The sequence below is a fragment of the Microtus pennsylvanicus genome, chromosome 21, assembly GCF_037038515.1.
Source record: "Microtus pennsylvanicus isolate mMicPen1 chromosome 21, mMicPen1.hap1, whole genome shotgun sequence".
NCBI classification, from domain to species: Eukaryota; Metazoa; Chordata; class Mammalia; order Rodentia; family Cricetidae; genus Microtus; species Microtus pennsylvanicus.
The window spans coordinates 19,188,830-19,203,957 of record NC_134599.1 but is presented as its reverse complement, the minus strand read 5'-3'; the positions used below and the strand labels follow the sequence as shown (position 1 = coordinate 19,203,957).

General features: G+C 42.1%; 1 protein-coding gene across 3 annotated transcripts in view; it reads right to left on the bottom strand.

Moving 5' to 3' along the window:
* Nucleotides 1-15,128, bottom strand: part of Babam2 (BRISC and BRCA1 A complex member 2) — a 384,660-nt gene that overhangs the window by 244,096 nt on the left and 125,436 nt on the right. For all 3 annotated transcript variants that reach the window (XM_075955398.1, XM_075955401.1, XM_075955399.1), the window contains exon 5: nt 4,906-5,100. In XM_075955398.1, coding sequence (XP_075811513.1) covers nt 4,906-5,100 — 195 coding nt within the window. The remainder of the gene's footprint in view (nt 1-4,905; nt 5,101-15,128) is intronic.

Below are 15,128 nucleotides of genomic sequence, written 5' to 3'. Positions count from 1 at the left end.
GGTGATTCTTAAGACTGCCAAACAACTAGTCTGAAGGTTGCGGACACTGTTCTTTGAAAACAATACAAATACACAATACAAGTTTAAAAAAAGATAGTCAAGGTTAGACTTATTAGACTATCAAACTCTACAAGATATTCTTAAGATGTATTACTGACCCCCAAACTGTGTTTAATAGACATAACTCATTTATATATATTTTACAGCAAGGGGAACAGCAGCTAAGAGTAGAGCTATGACCGTAAAGAAGAGCGGGACTCAACCTCAAGGCAGTGTGTGCATCAAGCTCCACGTTCTCAGGACAGAAACACGTGCCTTGTGTGACTTCATTCAGGTCTCAAGTAAATTACTGAACAGGACAGGTTTGAAGGAAAAGCCTTGTGATAGTCCTCAAGATGCTGGAGGGCATGAAGACGTGAATCCCAGAGCAAACTCACTTAGACCAGCTGACATGGAAATTTTGAGTTTAAGAAGATATCATGCCTTGATATAAAAGGTGAAGATACCCACATCCATCAGTCTTTTTCCTTCTCATTCATGTGTACACATATGCACATGCATCCCTACATACATACCACATATACAAAGGAAAAATCCTAAGGGAGAGGAGAAAGGAGACCAATTCATCTGTAAAATCCCATGATTTGACGTGAGAAATCCCATGATTTCTCAGAGACCATGTCTGCGAATGGAGGCCTGCCGGCTCTCCCCCGAAGCCTCCTCCAGGCACACTGCTGTAGATTCCTTCATCTTGAGCAGACAGACCATTTTCACTGCTGATCCCCGGGACTCCAGGGACCATGGCTAGGTTGTCTTACGTGCCCAAGATCACAGTGCATTTATTGTAGAAGTAACAAGCTAATCCAGTTCTTGATTTAACACATGTTGGCTCAAAATCGAGCTCTTTTCTATCTTGCAGAGTCCATGTTAATCTTCCAGCCCTGGGCTAGCAGAGACTGCTGGAGCAGGCTGTCCTTCAGTGTATCCCTGAGACCCAGCACCGGGCTCTCATTTGTCCATCCCTCAAGGCTCACCTGCATACCCTAGCTCTTCGTTGCTTGCTTGAAGGCTAACTCCTGTCCAGATACATGTCTTTCTATATTCTCACTCCTCTAAATCACTGGGCCTTGATACTGTAGCTTGCATTAACTCCTTCTGCCTAGTAGTAGTCTTTGGGGCTTTACTCACCATAATACAAGTGACTGAGTCAGAAAAGATCAGAGCCACTCCAACATCAGAGTAAAGAGGTTGAACACAGTGCTAGCATAATGTCACCAGTAAATTGGTGACATCAGCCAGAAAAATTCTGAAAATCCATCAACACCATCTGCTTTAAATGGATCTACACTTCTACACTCAGGTGAAGGAAAGTCAAGAAATGGGAAAAATCCTGAAGCTGTAACAGGTGCTATAAAACTGCAGTACATTTCACTTCAGACTGCATATGCAAAGGAAGAGAGCTAAAGGAAGGGAGCTCAGGGACACAGAGCTGGCCTTGCAAGTACAAGGATCTAAAGTCAATCCTCAGAACCAAGGTTAAAAAAACAAAAGGCATGTGGGTGTATGTTTGTAATCCCACTGCTGGAAGGCAGAGGCAAGCATATCCCAGGAGCTCACCAGGCAGCTGGTGAATGCCTCAAAAAAAAAAAAAGTGGATAGCACCTAAAAACAACATGTAAATCTGTCCTCTGGCCTCCACATGCACACACTCTCACACACACACACACACACACACACACACACACACAGCAATACACATTCAACTGCATGTGTACACACACACAGAGAAGCATGCACACACATACAGACTCACATATACACACATACACACATGAACACATACATGCATACACAGAAGCATGCACACAGACTCACATATACACACACACGAACACATACACGCATACACAGAAGCATGCACACACATACAGACTCGCATACACACATATACAAACACACATGCACACAGACACAGAAACACACAAAAGGTGAGAAACAAAACTATAGAAATTATAACTGAACAGTAATTCCCACTTTAAAATGAGCCTCACACTATTAAGGACAACACAGACTCACCAAGAAGTCAAGATGGATTAAACTTAGCATCCTTTTCTTATAGGACAATTAAGTGAGAATTTTTTTATTAAAAAAAAACTTTGAACTGTTAAGTATGTTCAAACAGGAAGATTTGTTTGAAATTTTTAAAAATGCATTGCTCATTTGTATGACTTTGGAAATCATATCCCTTAGGAAAAAGTTAAAGACTCCAAGGGCGAGCATATTGAACTTAAGAAAAGAAAGGCTTGATGAAAACTAATAAAATTAGCAAGAGAAGGACACATAAATGTCCCATGTGTCACTAGGATTCACTCACTCGTCCTTTCAGCAAGCATGCGCAGAACACCAGTGATGCAGCAGGCACTGTTCCCGGTGTGGGCTATGTCCATCCCTGCCCTGAAACTTGGCATGCCAATAGGGAAAGACAAACAAGCCTTAAGCACGGCAGCCTTCCCAAGGTGGTACACAGCCATCCTGGAGTTCACACTTACATGTGTGGGGGCTGGAACTAACAGACAATAAGAAGTGATGGGCATCATCCAAGATTGGGTTGCAAGAGACCAGTGTCTTGTTTATACACTCTCCATCTCTCTGTTTGTTTGCTGCGGTTAGGTCCCCTGCCAGCTTAGGAGACCCACCTTGGAGAAGCCCTGGAGAGGAAGAGGCAGGTTCCAGGCCCTCAGATCAGCAGCCCACAGAGAACAGCACCATCCCATCAGCCACACAAATGGGCTTACAAAGAAACCCTTCCGGTGGAGCACTGAGGAGACTAAAATGGCCAACACGTCATGGTAACCTAGGAGGGGCCTGGGGTGCAGCTCTATCCAGATGCCTAACAAACAAGAGCTACGACAGAAAACATTACATTCAGACACTAAGTGCTGGAGTGAATATCTCACACAATAACATATAAATGATCTACATAAAAGATGCCTTTTTAAAAAAAGAGCAGAATAGGCCTGGCAGTGGTGGCACACGCCTTTAATCCCAGCACTTAGGAGGTAGAGGCAGGCGGATCTCTGTGAATTTAATAACAGCCTGGTCTATGGAGCTAGTTCCAGGAAAAGCTCTTAAGCTACATGGAGAAACCCTATCTTGAAAAAAAAAAAAAAACAAAAAGAAAAAGAGTAGAACAGGGAAGAGAAACAAAAGTGAATTTTAAGAACAAGTATAATAAAGGCTTACATATAAATGTTTACAACAGCACAATTCATATATGTCAAAAGGTAAAAAAAACACTGGAATGTCATGAATTAGTGAATAGAAAAGCAAAATGCAGTATGCCTGTCCAGTGAAATCTTATTCAGCCATAGAAGAAAATGAGTATGGGTGCATGCACAGCATAGCCGGATCTGAAATACATCCTGCTAAGTGAATGCACCCAGTCACAAAACATTAGGGACGTGCCATGGCCATCTGAAGGGTTCAGAAACAGAAAGAAATGTAGAGGTTTCCTAGGCTACCACTGGGGAAAGACTAAAGGCAACTGAACATGAAGGACCTTACTGGAGGGTGACAGAAGATCATGATGGGGGCTGTGGAAATCAGTCAAATGACCGATAATCATAGATTTATACAATTAAATGTGCAAACTTTATGAAACCTATCTCAAAAAATAATTTTAAAAAATGAGGCAGGCAGGGCATCATTGAAAATACGTTAGCAGAAATCTAAAGTAGGAAGGGTGTTCACTATTCCCAGGGAAAAACAGACACAGAAACTTATGCAAAGTGCCATGGGAAGGAGCATGCTTGATATGCCTGCATGGTGCAGAGGTGCAGTGTGGCTGGAGCCCGGGATGAGGAAGGAGAAGAGGAAGTGAGCAGACCCAGAAGGAAGGAGGCATCACAGCATCCAGAGTGCATGCTATCCCTGGGGAAATGAACTGCAGCAGGGTATATGAAGCTTCTGGGAATAGAAGGGTTAGAATCGGCTTTGCATCTCAAAATGATCACACAATGCAACGAAATTATAAGCAGCAACTAGAGCTGGCCATGGTGGCCACCCCTGTGATCCCAACACTCAGGAAGGAGAGATGAAAGGACTCTGAGCCTAAAGCCGACTGGGCTGTGCAGCAAGTTCTAGGTAACTCGGAGCTATATAATGAGACCTTGTCTTTAAGGAAAAGGTTGTGAACAAGGGCTTAGAGGCACTGATTAAGGAAGCATTTTCCGCCGGATGGTGGTGTCACACACCTTTAATCCCAGCACTCAGAAGGCTCCAAAGTTACACAGAGAAACCCTGCCTTGAAAAACCAAAAACAACCCAAAAAGAAGAAGGAGGAGGAGGAGCATTTTCCTGGATGAAAAAAATTACTCAGCGATAGTCATTTATTCCTGCTGAAAGGCAAATGCAGCATATTCTATACTATGTGCATGTTATATAACGCTTAACTAATTTATTTAAAAAAAAACAGAAGGGTTGAGGGGCACATGAAGGCTCCATAACCTGCAGCATCCAGAGCAGCTGACCCCTCTTATATGACTGAGGCAGTGAAGGTCACTCCCTGAGCAGAAGGTGGGATTTTTTCAGTGTCTTAAACTGTGACCTGCTTGCCAACTACATCAGGACCTGCATGGAGGTATAGAGCATAGGCGGTCCTCTCCCTCTCTCCCTGCCTTCTGACATAGGAGACTGGGGATGTAGCCAAATCTTACACACTTCTCCTATAATATTCTTTACAAATGATAAGCCTGATCACCATTAAGTTCTCTTATGAGAAAGCGCACAGGTGACCTAAGCCATGTATCTGAGGAAAGAATTAAGAGCTCAATCCACAAGAACATTCTAAAGATCTTGTCTTTAATTTCATCACAAAGTTAACGTCCCCTATCTCTCAGCACTTACCCAGTTGTTTTTCTTCCCAGCATAAATTTCCATGTTCTCTCCATACTGAGGCTCTTCCAGGAGTGTCTGGTACTCAAACATGAGGCGCGAGCTCTCGCGGAGGCGGCTGCATTGAAACTGGTGGTACTGCTGCACCAGCTCCTTCACCACGAGCAGGAGGCACTCGGGGTTTGAAGGGTTCCAGGAGGCGAGGTTCTGAGGAGTCAGAAATGAGGACCAGTAAGAAACAATTTCATACAAATCTCTTGTCACAACTGCACATCAAAGCAGAGGAAGGGAGCAATAAAAGCCTTTGAGCAAGACTATTTCTGATGGGCTGGGCACTCAGGAATAATGAAGAAAAAAAACAGGTCATGCCAACGTGAGAACTGAAATCACCTAAAAGACTGATTTTGACCCTGAAACACTGAATTTGTTTTCTATTCTTTTATGTTCTTTGTTCCTAACAGGAAGCATGTAATTCAACATTCTATGCAAAAGTAATGTAATTCCACATCCACAGACCACCTGCATCTGTAACCCCAGATGTAAACAAATGTTCTGCAAACAACAGTATTTCACAGAAATAGAAACATAATAGTATGGGCTGATCTGGAAAAGGATAGAAAAGGAGAAGACACAAGGGGAAATACATCTAGGAAATGCAAGATTTGGGGGGGGGGGAGGGAGGGAGAGGCAGAAGGACTAGTAAGATCATTCATTCTTTCCACAGTAAGTGCTGAGCGTGTTATCTCCTGTTGTGCTGCAGCCACTGGTCTAGACAGTGAAGAAAGCAAGTCCTTTGTCAAACTGAGACCGTATAGCAGTGAGGCTATAGCAGCTACCTGAAAACCTAGACACCTGAAGTCATGGCCTTCCTCAACTAATACTGAGGTTTCAAGGGTGCCCACCAATGTTTCTACAGAGTAAGTGCAAACATCGGCACAATAAAAGGGGACATGATAGCATCTTCACATGTCCTGAAAATAGTCTGATGCCACAGATTTCTGAAGGGTCCCCAGGGATCTGCAGACCCACTGTAGAACCTCACACTACACTACATTCCTTTAAATACAACTTAAGCATAGTCGCTAGCTAAAGAAAACAAACATCAAAGTCAATGCCCTTGGTATCCATGGTTTCAACATTCATAGATTCAACCAACTGCAGATTAAACTCATTTAGAAAACAATACACTTGTACTGAACTAATATTTTTCCTTGTCCATTATTCTCTAAGCAAAAGAATATGACTATTTATACAGTATTTATATGACAGGCGTCCTAAGCAAGCCATAGATGATGTGCACATATTACTACAAATACCATAGCATGTTATAGAAAGTACTGAGCAGCTGCAAGTCTTGGGATCCATGGCATCTCCTGGAACTGATCTCCCACATATACTCAGGAACAGTGGTACTCTGCTCTGTCCATGGCATCTCTTGGAACTGATCTCCCACATATACTCAGGAACAGTGGTACTCTGCTCTGTCCATGGCATCTCCTGGAACTGATCTCCCACATATACTCAGGAACAGTGGTACTCTGTTGAGTAGACTAACCTGACAGTGGGGAAGGAACGAGGCATTCCTTTAATTGATAGAAGGGATGGGGCTAAGGAGACGCTCATGAAAAGAGGAAGAGCAAATGCTTTGGCATCCTACAATAAAGTAGCCATGGCGATATAAAAGTGATTTGGTCAGAAGAACACAGAGTCCTGCATGGCAAAGCTCTTGACCTTGATAGCCTGAGATTCCTCTGAGCTATTCAAAGCCTCATTAAAAATACTGACAGAATGTACCAACACAGACCAGAACTGAAAATGGACCACTACATAGCTTGCTATGTGTTTCCTTCAGAGATCATTCAACACACAAATAGGAGAGATAATGACATTCTGCTTTTTGGAGAAGTCATGTATGCCTTCCCAAGCTGCCTATTGTACTAAAGCAAAAAGAAAAGGTTTTAATCACCTCAATTTCTACTTTATAAACTTTTCCATTTTTCTTCAGGGTTTAGAAAGCTGCAAGCCCATACACACACAATAAGATAAATTATAAACTATTATTACCTGGCAAACATCGCTGAGTAATTTGAATTTATTTCAAGTCATTCATTCTAATTCTTATATTCACAGTACAGGCATGCCAACCAACACCTCCTTCCTGTTAAAACGCGGCCTCCCAGTACCTGGAAATGCCTCTGACCTTGACCATTCAGACACACTTCGCTGGAAACCAGGCCTACCAGTGCAGGTTTAGACATACTAAGCTAGGTACAGATTTGTCTCCTATGGCTACATGACTGCCTTGTTAAATAAGCCATGCTGGGATCACGTTATCTGGGGGAAGGGGATAGAAAATATAAAAGGTTTTAGTCACTCCCTAAGATTGAGTCTCCTGAAGACTAAGACATATTTTAAAAACCATGTCTAGAATACAGGACGCTCTGCTTTCTAATTCTCATGAGTAGTAAATACAGCAGAATGCTCAAACTTCGGTCGGGGAGGAGGCAGTGGTATACATTTTCTGGACTCTACAGAAAAGGAAGATCTAGCTGTGTCTCCATTCACAAAGTTCGCTCTACTTTATTTTTGCTAATGAACCAAGGAAGATATCTGAAGTGAAGATGGCGACAAACCACAGACACGGTCACACATGCACTAACAAGAAGAACGCTGCGATGGATCCTAAAATGAAGAACACACAATACATCTGAAGAAAATGATCAACTCTAGTCAAAGAAGACAGCAAAGAGTTTGGAAGAACTTAATTTGCCCTCAAGAATGCCTGTGACACAGTTGGGACTGGGATGGGGTGGAGTGCGGGGCTGTTCTTTTCAGAGACTGCTGAGCTGGTGGGGTTGGGTTCTGCTGATAGTCAAGAACAGAGATCACCTGAGACTATATAAAATGTAAAGCTGCACCTCCCTTAGTGTGGATACTAAATTATTCATGGAGCAGAGTCCCAGTCATTTCATGGGGATGGTAATTCTCTGCCCCTGCTCTGGCTACCCTTTCCAGCTGCTTCAATTCCAAGGCTCACAGAACACTTTGGGAATGTTAGTGCCACATGCTGTTGCGACAGGTCACGGCCTCAGTGGTCTTAGGAAATGACCAATGACATTTTCATTTCTAAGGGACGAGGAACTGAACAAGCAGGAATTGTTTAAATGTCCGTTTGCGGGAACATACACATGATAACAAGAGAACTACATCTGCTATTGGCTTATCCATCACAAGACTACATCACAGGTTAGCAATGAAAACCTCTATTATACCTTAACATACAAATATAAATATATCAATACAAAGAAGTCTAATTGTCTAATTGTCTTTAGATATATTTTCATAATTCCTTGAAATGCAACAAGTTCCTACTTTCTTTTAGCTAACACAACATGGGTGTGGTGCGGATGACAGGAGGGGCAATGAGAAAGAAGCTTCAGGTCCACACAGCATCTCTAATCCCTGTTCACATAAAAGCTCTCGAAATAGTCACACAGTCCTGCAGCTGGCAAACAAACGAACAAACACAGACTGCAATACTGGAATCCCATCCCAGGCTGGGGGCAGTGCTAACGGACAGTTACTATTTGGGGTCTTTGTTCCAGAGAAGATTCAAGCACTAAGAACAAAATGAAGCACTTGCAAGGGAAGAAGGACTGTGTACTCCTGTAGCACACTCACAGTGGAAGACATTGGCCAGGCCAGCAATTAAACAGGGCAGTGGTTGCAGGCACCTAGTGGCTTTATTTTCAAATATTCTAATAACTTTCTTGTAGGCAGCGCTTAATGCATCAGAGGTTCAAGACTGTTGTTGTGACATTTGAAGTTGTTAGTTCATAGTCTTTCAAAGCCCAGTGGAGTTGATTAGAGAAATATACAAATCTCTAAGATCTAAACAAATAGCTAAGTAGACACCAATAAAAAGTCATTTGAAGGATTAATGTGCAATAACAAAAGCAGTCTAAGAATAGACAGTAGTTAGGCTTGAACACTCACTTGAAAAGAATGGCTACAGGTAAATGGAATGTATACTGAGAGAAGAAGGTGGCTCATGACCTGTGTTCAGTGGCCACTCCCAGGCATGACCAGAGTGCAAAGGAAGCACCCGGATTGTCTAAACCCCGCAGCCCAGAGCTCTCCGAGGTTCTGATCTGCTTCTTAACCAAGAACTGATCTCTCCAAGTCTGTGTTCGAGGCTCCTTCTAAAAGGGATGTGTTCATTTTTCATTTTATTATCTTTTGGGTATAAGTGGTTTGCTTACATGTGTTTTAGGCTTTATGGGGGTGTCTGACACCTATAGAAGTCAGACAAGGGCACGGATCCCCTGGGACTGGAATTATAGGCGGTTGTGAGCCAGCATGTTGGAAGCTGAGAAAAGAATTTGAGGGCTCTACAAGAGCAACAAGTGCTCTTAACCAGCAAGTTCCCTTCCGAGACCCTAAAAGGATTTTTTAATGACTTGGAAGATGGCACCCATCAGTCCATTCCCTGGTCTTACTGTAAAATAGTAGCAAAGTCTCCTGGCTCCTAGTGTAATATGATCTTGACTCCATTTCCTATGGACATAGAGCCAGAAGACAAGATCAAGGGGAAAATACGCAAACATCTTAATAATGAAAAGGAACTTTTCCATGTGATTTTGTGATAGTACTAACAAATCTCATACAAGAGAGAACACATAAAGAAAGCATGTCTGACTTGACTGCAGTCTCCTAGCAGGCTTACCCAGCTAAAGAGGAACTTCCAAGGACCAGGGGCACTCTAGAGCACCTTCAGATATCTACCCCAAGGTGGCGTCGTGATGTATTACTCCACAGTTTCTCTCATCCAGTTTTGGGTCTAGGATATCAGAACCATTAGTGCTGAAAAACTGGCTTAACTTCTTCTATGAGCAAGCAAGACTTAATTCTAAAATATGAGAAAGTAAACCAAAATTGCAGATGTGGCTCCACTTAGAAAATTCAAAACCTGTATTGTCCCTTCTTGGACATCAAAAGTTGCTATAGAGACCACCTTTCTGTGGCCCTTAAAAGAAGGGGACAAGGACACAGCCCCGTCCCACAGTGAATCTGCAGTTCAACTGGGTCTCTAGGATCCCAGAGCACTTGGCTTCTTAGGTTGCATTTCTTCCTTCATAACGGATGGGAAGAGACAAGGGTAGCAGGGCACAGAGAAGAAGTTTCTGAGAGCTCCTCCTACTCCACCCTCCCTCTCTCTCAGAGGCTCTCTCAAGTGGCACAGGGGTGAAGACAAAGGCAAGCATGCCCCCCCCAAGGGAGAGACCTAACAGCATCCTTCTACAGAGAGCGCAGCCTCCTTCCCTACGTGTGAAAGAGCACAGCACGAACACACTAACGTTCCTGGAGGTGACAGAAGCGCCTTAGATAGAGTACCAGACTGAGGAGGAGTGAAGCCCATTTCTTCTACAGGTGTACCTTTGCCCACACAACTTTAAGGTGCTATCTTTTAAGTATAAGATCTGGTCAAGACTAAAACACTCATTTTATAATACCTGTTTCTCAGAGAAAATATGAATTAATATTGGTGTTGCATTTAATGCCAAACAAAACACCACTATGAAATTTGATTAACAAATCCTCAACATTGAGAAAAATAAACTTTAATTTTCCAGCACAGACTGGTTGAGGCTCTGCCACAGTGCGGCTGCCATTCACCTGGCTGCTAACGTCACACACTGCCCCATCCATGCTGCTCAGACCTGTGGGCAAGCCTGCAAGAATAGAAAGAGAACTAGAAACGCGACTGAAGCTTGACTCCAAATGTTTTTCCTGGGGACGTATTGAATCTTCCAGGTTGCTCGAATATCATCCAGGGATGTGATTCTGAGGGAGACAGCTTGTTACTGCTTTTCCTGGCTGTACTACAAGAAACAACAGTGTGAGCTTATTTTAAATTAATGTGTGCTTCTGTGTTTCTTTACAAGAAATTAACTGCAATGCTCAGTTAAAGCAAACACTTTGTGTTTCACTTTTTATTAGGAAATGTCTTCAGAATTTCAGAAGCGGAAAATTCCCAATTTTAATTGCCAGTTTCTAACGCGGAGCAAATTATTTAAATCCCAATGAAAGACCCTTCAAGCTTAGTGAGCCTGTGGGGTAATGAGTGTTTATAAGTGAGAGGATTCCTAACTGTTCTCTGATGGCAAGAGTATCATGATGGAGTAAGTCTTTCTGTCTCTTTCATGGAGACTTTGCAACAGTGCACAGCACGTAACAGGACAAAAAGCAACAGCCTCAAGCAGGCTGTTATTTATAACCACAGAGACATCTGCAGGCTGACACCTGCTTTCTGGCCTCTGACCTAAATGACTTCCGAGCTAAACCAGTGCCGGTGCTGGAATGACTTATTCTAGTTGTCCTCATGTTGGACTTAAAGATCCAGAGTCCAATACCTAAAACATTTGCCTTAATTTGACCCCTCTCTTAATCCAAATCCTAAGTACAGACTTTCCCAGGCAACAATGACCTGATCACAAAATTTGTGTGTATAAACAGGGAGAATTACCTAAAAGGAAGCAATTTGAGTTCTTTTTGTTTTAACAGGAACATGTAACTACAGAGAAAAAGAAAGCAAGATAAAGCAGGTACTTAACTAAAGAAGACACAAATACTGCACAAGTTGTAAGAGCTTGCGTTGTCTTTAGTTTTCTCTTTAAAACTATACCCTTTCCTCATGTATACATACGATGTACACACATACACTCAAGCATGCATGTATACATAAAATTAATTTACAAAAAACTCTAGCCCTTAGACCTCAGTCCATTTGATGGTTATGACACAAACATACAGTAAGTTTCCACCCATTGTTTGATGCCCAACACCAATCTCTCTCCTTCTGCAAACACCCACCCAAATTTCCTTAAGAAGCTACCCCTCACCATTCTTAGACATGGGTCTGGAATAAGAACTATCAGATAAAACCCTATAGGTGCTGACTCTCCATCCCAAATATTTTCTATGCACCCAGTCTCAATGACTAATTCAGTCTCAGTCCCACTAAGGAAGTGGTGATATGAGCAGCACCACTGAAAGACGAAGGCTTGCCCTCTTCCCATAGTGGGAGAACGGAGTAGGAACTGGAGTAACTTATATTCACAGAAGCAGGACAACTGAAGAAATATGTGGTTATGCGGAATAAAGGTCAACACAAAGCAAAGCAAAGAAGAAATGAAATAAAAGAAAACTAGGTTCTTCAGTGGCATTATTTTGGCCACAAGACCAACATTATCTTGAGTCCAACTGCAGTCTCTTAGAATCCTAAGAGCCAATGAACTCCCTTTGCTGTTTTAAGACAATTTGAAGCACGTTTCTACACTAGGTTTCTATTACTTTAAAAGAATAGGTGCAGAAATTAAAGGAGGAAGAGGAAGAACAGAAAGGGCAAGAACAGATACACTAACACTAAAACTGCCATTCTGCCTTCTCTGGGAGTGAGGGAGAGGCACAGAAACTCTTACCCAGCCATAGAACTAGAGAAAAGCCTTTAACCTGAAATCAGAGACACTTTAGGTACTCATGTTTTCCAACAGAGATAAAATCTGAGGATCTTCCTCCATTCTCAGGGCAGAAAATCCACAAAAAGGATGGACATATTTTCACTAACTTTCCAATGATTATAATTATTTCTGTTGTGGGAAAAATAAACAAAAGGAAAGAAGAATAACAGAAAGCTATGCTTTTATAAAGTATGACTCATTTAGTGGATTTAAATTAAAATATATTTGAAATAGGTAGCTAAAATGTTTCCAATCCTGGAGTTCTTCAAACACCAAGAAGGTATTTGTTTGGTGGGTAATAAAGACTTCCAAAGGAGCAAAGAGACCCACTAAAGGGTGTAAAGAATGAACTGGTTGAGACCAGATAAGGACACTTTGATTGCTGGCATGTAACTTAGGATCATATATAACAATCTGCAGATAGCTATGCTTGAGCACAAAGCTTGGAGAGGTCTTCACTGACTTCATGGTCCTTTACCCAGGAGATATTTTTACCTTTGCTCCACTAGACTGGAGCACATCCAGCACGTACAAGCTGTCTTGTGGTATCACATGAATGCTGGCTACATGCCAAGCTGGGAATGTGTGCCTTGGAGCAGAAAACTTTCCTATCTTCTGCAAACAATCTCTCTCCAGAGACTTCAAAAGGGCCCCACAAAGCAGCCACAGTGACTGCACTCAAACCATACATCAACTTAACAGTGCATAGTGAGCACTGTTTAATCAACTGTCAATTCTTCAAACTAGTCAGCCCTCACCAAGTCCCAAACCCATACCTCACCAGTTCTTTCGAAACGGTGGTGAACCTCACAATCAACAAAGAGAAGCATCTGTCCAATGCTGTCATGGACAATTACACATTTACCCAGGCCAATTAAGTGCTTCAGAGATCTTAGACTGGCTTTCCCATTCCAAGCTACCAATGTCCACTGCCATCAATCCACCAACAATCAAACAGAATGGGCCTCCTGTTCTCAACAACCACCACTTCTCATTTCAAAATAACTCTGCCAGGTAGATCAGCCATGTTTCATGCTAGTAATCACAGCAAGTATTGCAGCAGCAGGAAAATGTGGTAGTCAAGGGAGTCACCTCAGTCTTCACTAACCAAAACAACCTGCCATCTTGAAGTCAATTGGATAGCCTTGGGTGTCTTCAGAACAACATGGAGGTATCTTTCAAAAGCAGGCTCATAGGTCCTACCATTAAAACATGGATTCAATGATCCCAGGATGATACAGAATCTATTCTGTGTTTCTGAGCCATAGTCTGGCATTTAATAGCAAGGTGGAAATTTTAAGCAATTTTGTAACTGTTGTTAAAGGCTCAACTATTTTACAATGATTCCTTAGACCCTCATACAACTTCACTGTATGAGGCTGTACTCTCCTTTCCAGACTTTTCTGCTACTTGTCCCACATGTTTCTCAGGAAGTAAGAGAATTTGTGTATAGACAATGTCTCTCACAACCATAGGCTTCTAAAAAGTATTAACTCTTGGAATCCAGGACTACCTATACCTGGGGGAAGGGAGGGAAGTGGGCAGGATATATTTCAACAATGGAAAATCCAGACATGATAGCATATACTTACAATCCCAGTACGTGCGAGGCAGAAGCAGGAAGTCAGTTGAAGGTCAACTTTGCCTACATAGTAAGTTCAAGGCCACCATCGTCAATATGAGAGCCTATACTGAGGAAGGGAGAGCTAATCCTACTCTTGCTGGCTTCTGCTTCTCCCACAGCTCTTTATTTTGCTAAATTTAGCACCTCTTCCCCTCTTCTGCCTGGACATGGAATCTTCCAGGCCTCTCCTGGGACCCTAGCATTTGGGGTTTAATAGCATCTATGCCCCGGGGAGGAAAAGCACCACCTATGGTGTGGTCATTTTTAAACTGGTCATATTTATTTGCATTTAATTTTAAATCATCATCATTTTACTCAAATATTTTTGTGATGGCTCAAATAATATTAAAGAATCACAAAGCATTTTATAAATTGGCAGATGTAGCCTGCAGGCATGCTTTCCTTGACCTGCACAGAATTTTTATTTGAAGATCTTTACACAAGGCAGACACACTTTGACAGGTCACAGTCCCCACTAATTCTCACAGCTGCTGGATCACCTTCCTCCCTCATCTAGTGACCTGACTGGCCCCTTCTGATTTCTGAATTTACAACCCCTGTGGTTAAGATTTTAGGACATTCCTAAAGAGATGACTTAGTTCCTCCCATGGTTCCTTCATTTATGTTACAGGCAGTGGATGTTTGTAAGTTTTATGTTTGCAAAATACAACAGAAAGAAAAGTTAGGCTTTCTTTGTGAGTAACAGTGAAACAGAGAGCTTTCTGTTCAATGAACCTGGTCATGTTCACCATGAGTGACTGACTTTCTGGGTAAGAGTTACTAAGTCCCACTTTCCTCCAATGACACTGTTTCACAGAGTCTCTGAGAACAGAGACAGTAGCTTACTCATCTCTGCAAAAGTTGTGTTAAATAGCCTGGACTTTACACCTTACACACTTAATTATTTTCAAAAAATAATCACCACAATTTATTACAAGCTACACTAGATGTATTAAAGAATCCAAGAATTTTTAAGGATCAATAAAGATACTTGAGCCAACTTTATCTGGTGGCTATGAGCAGAAGTTGGCAAAAGATTACTGAACAGTAATTTTGAAAATACAATAGTGCAACATGAGTAATTACAGTCA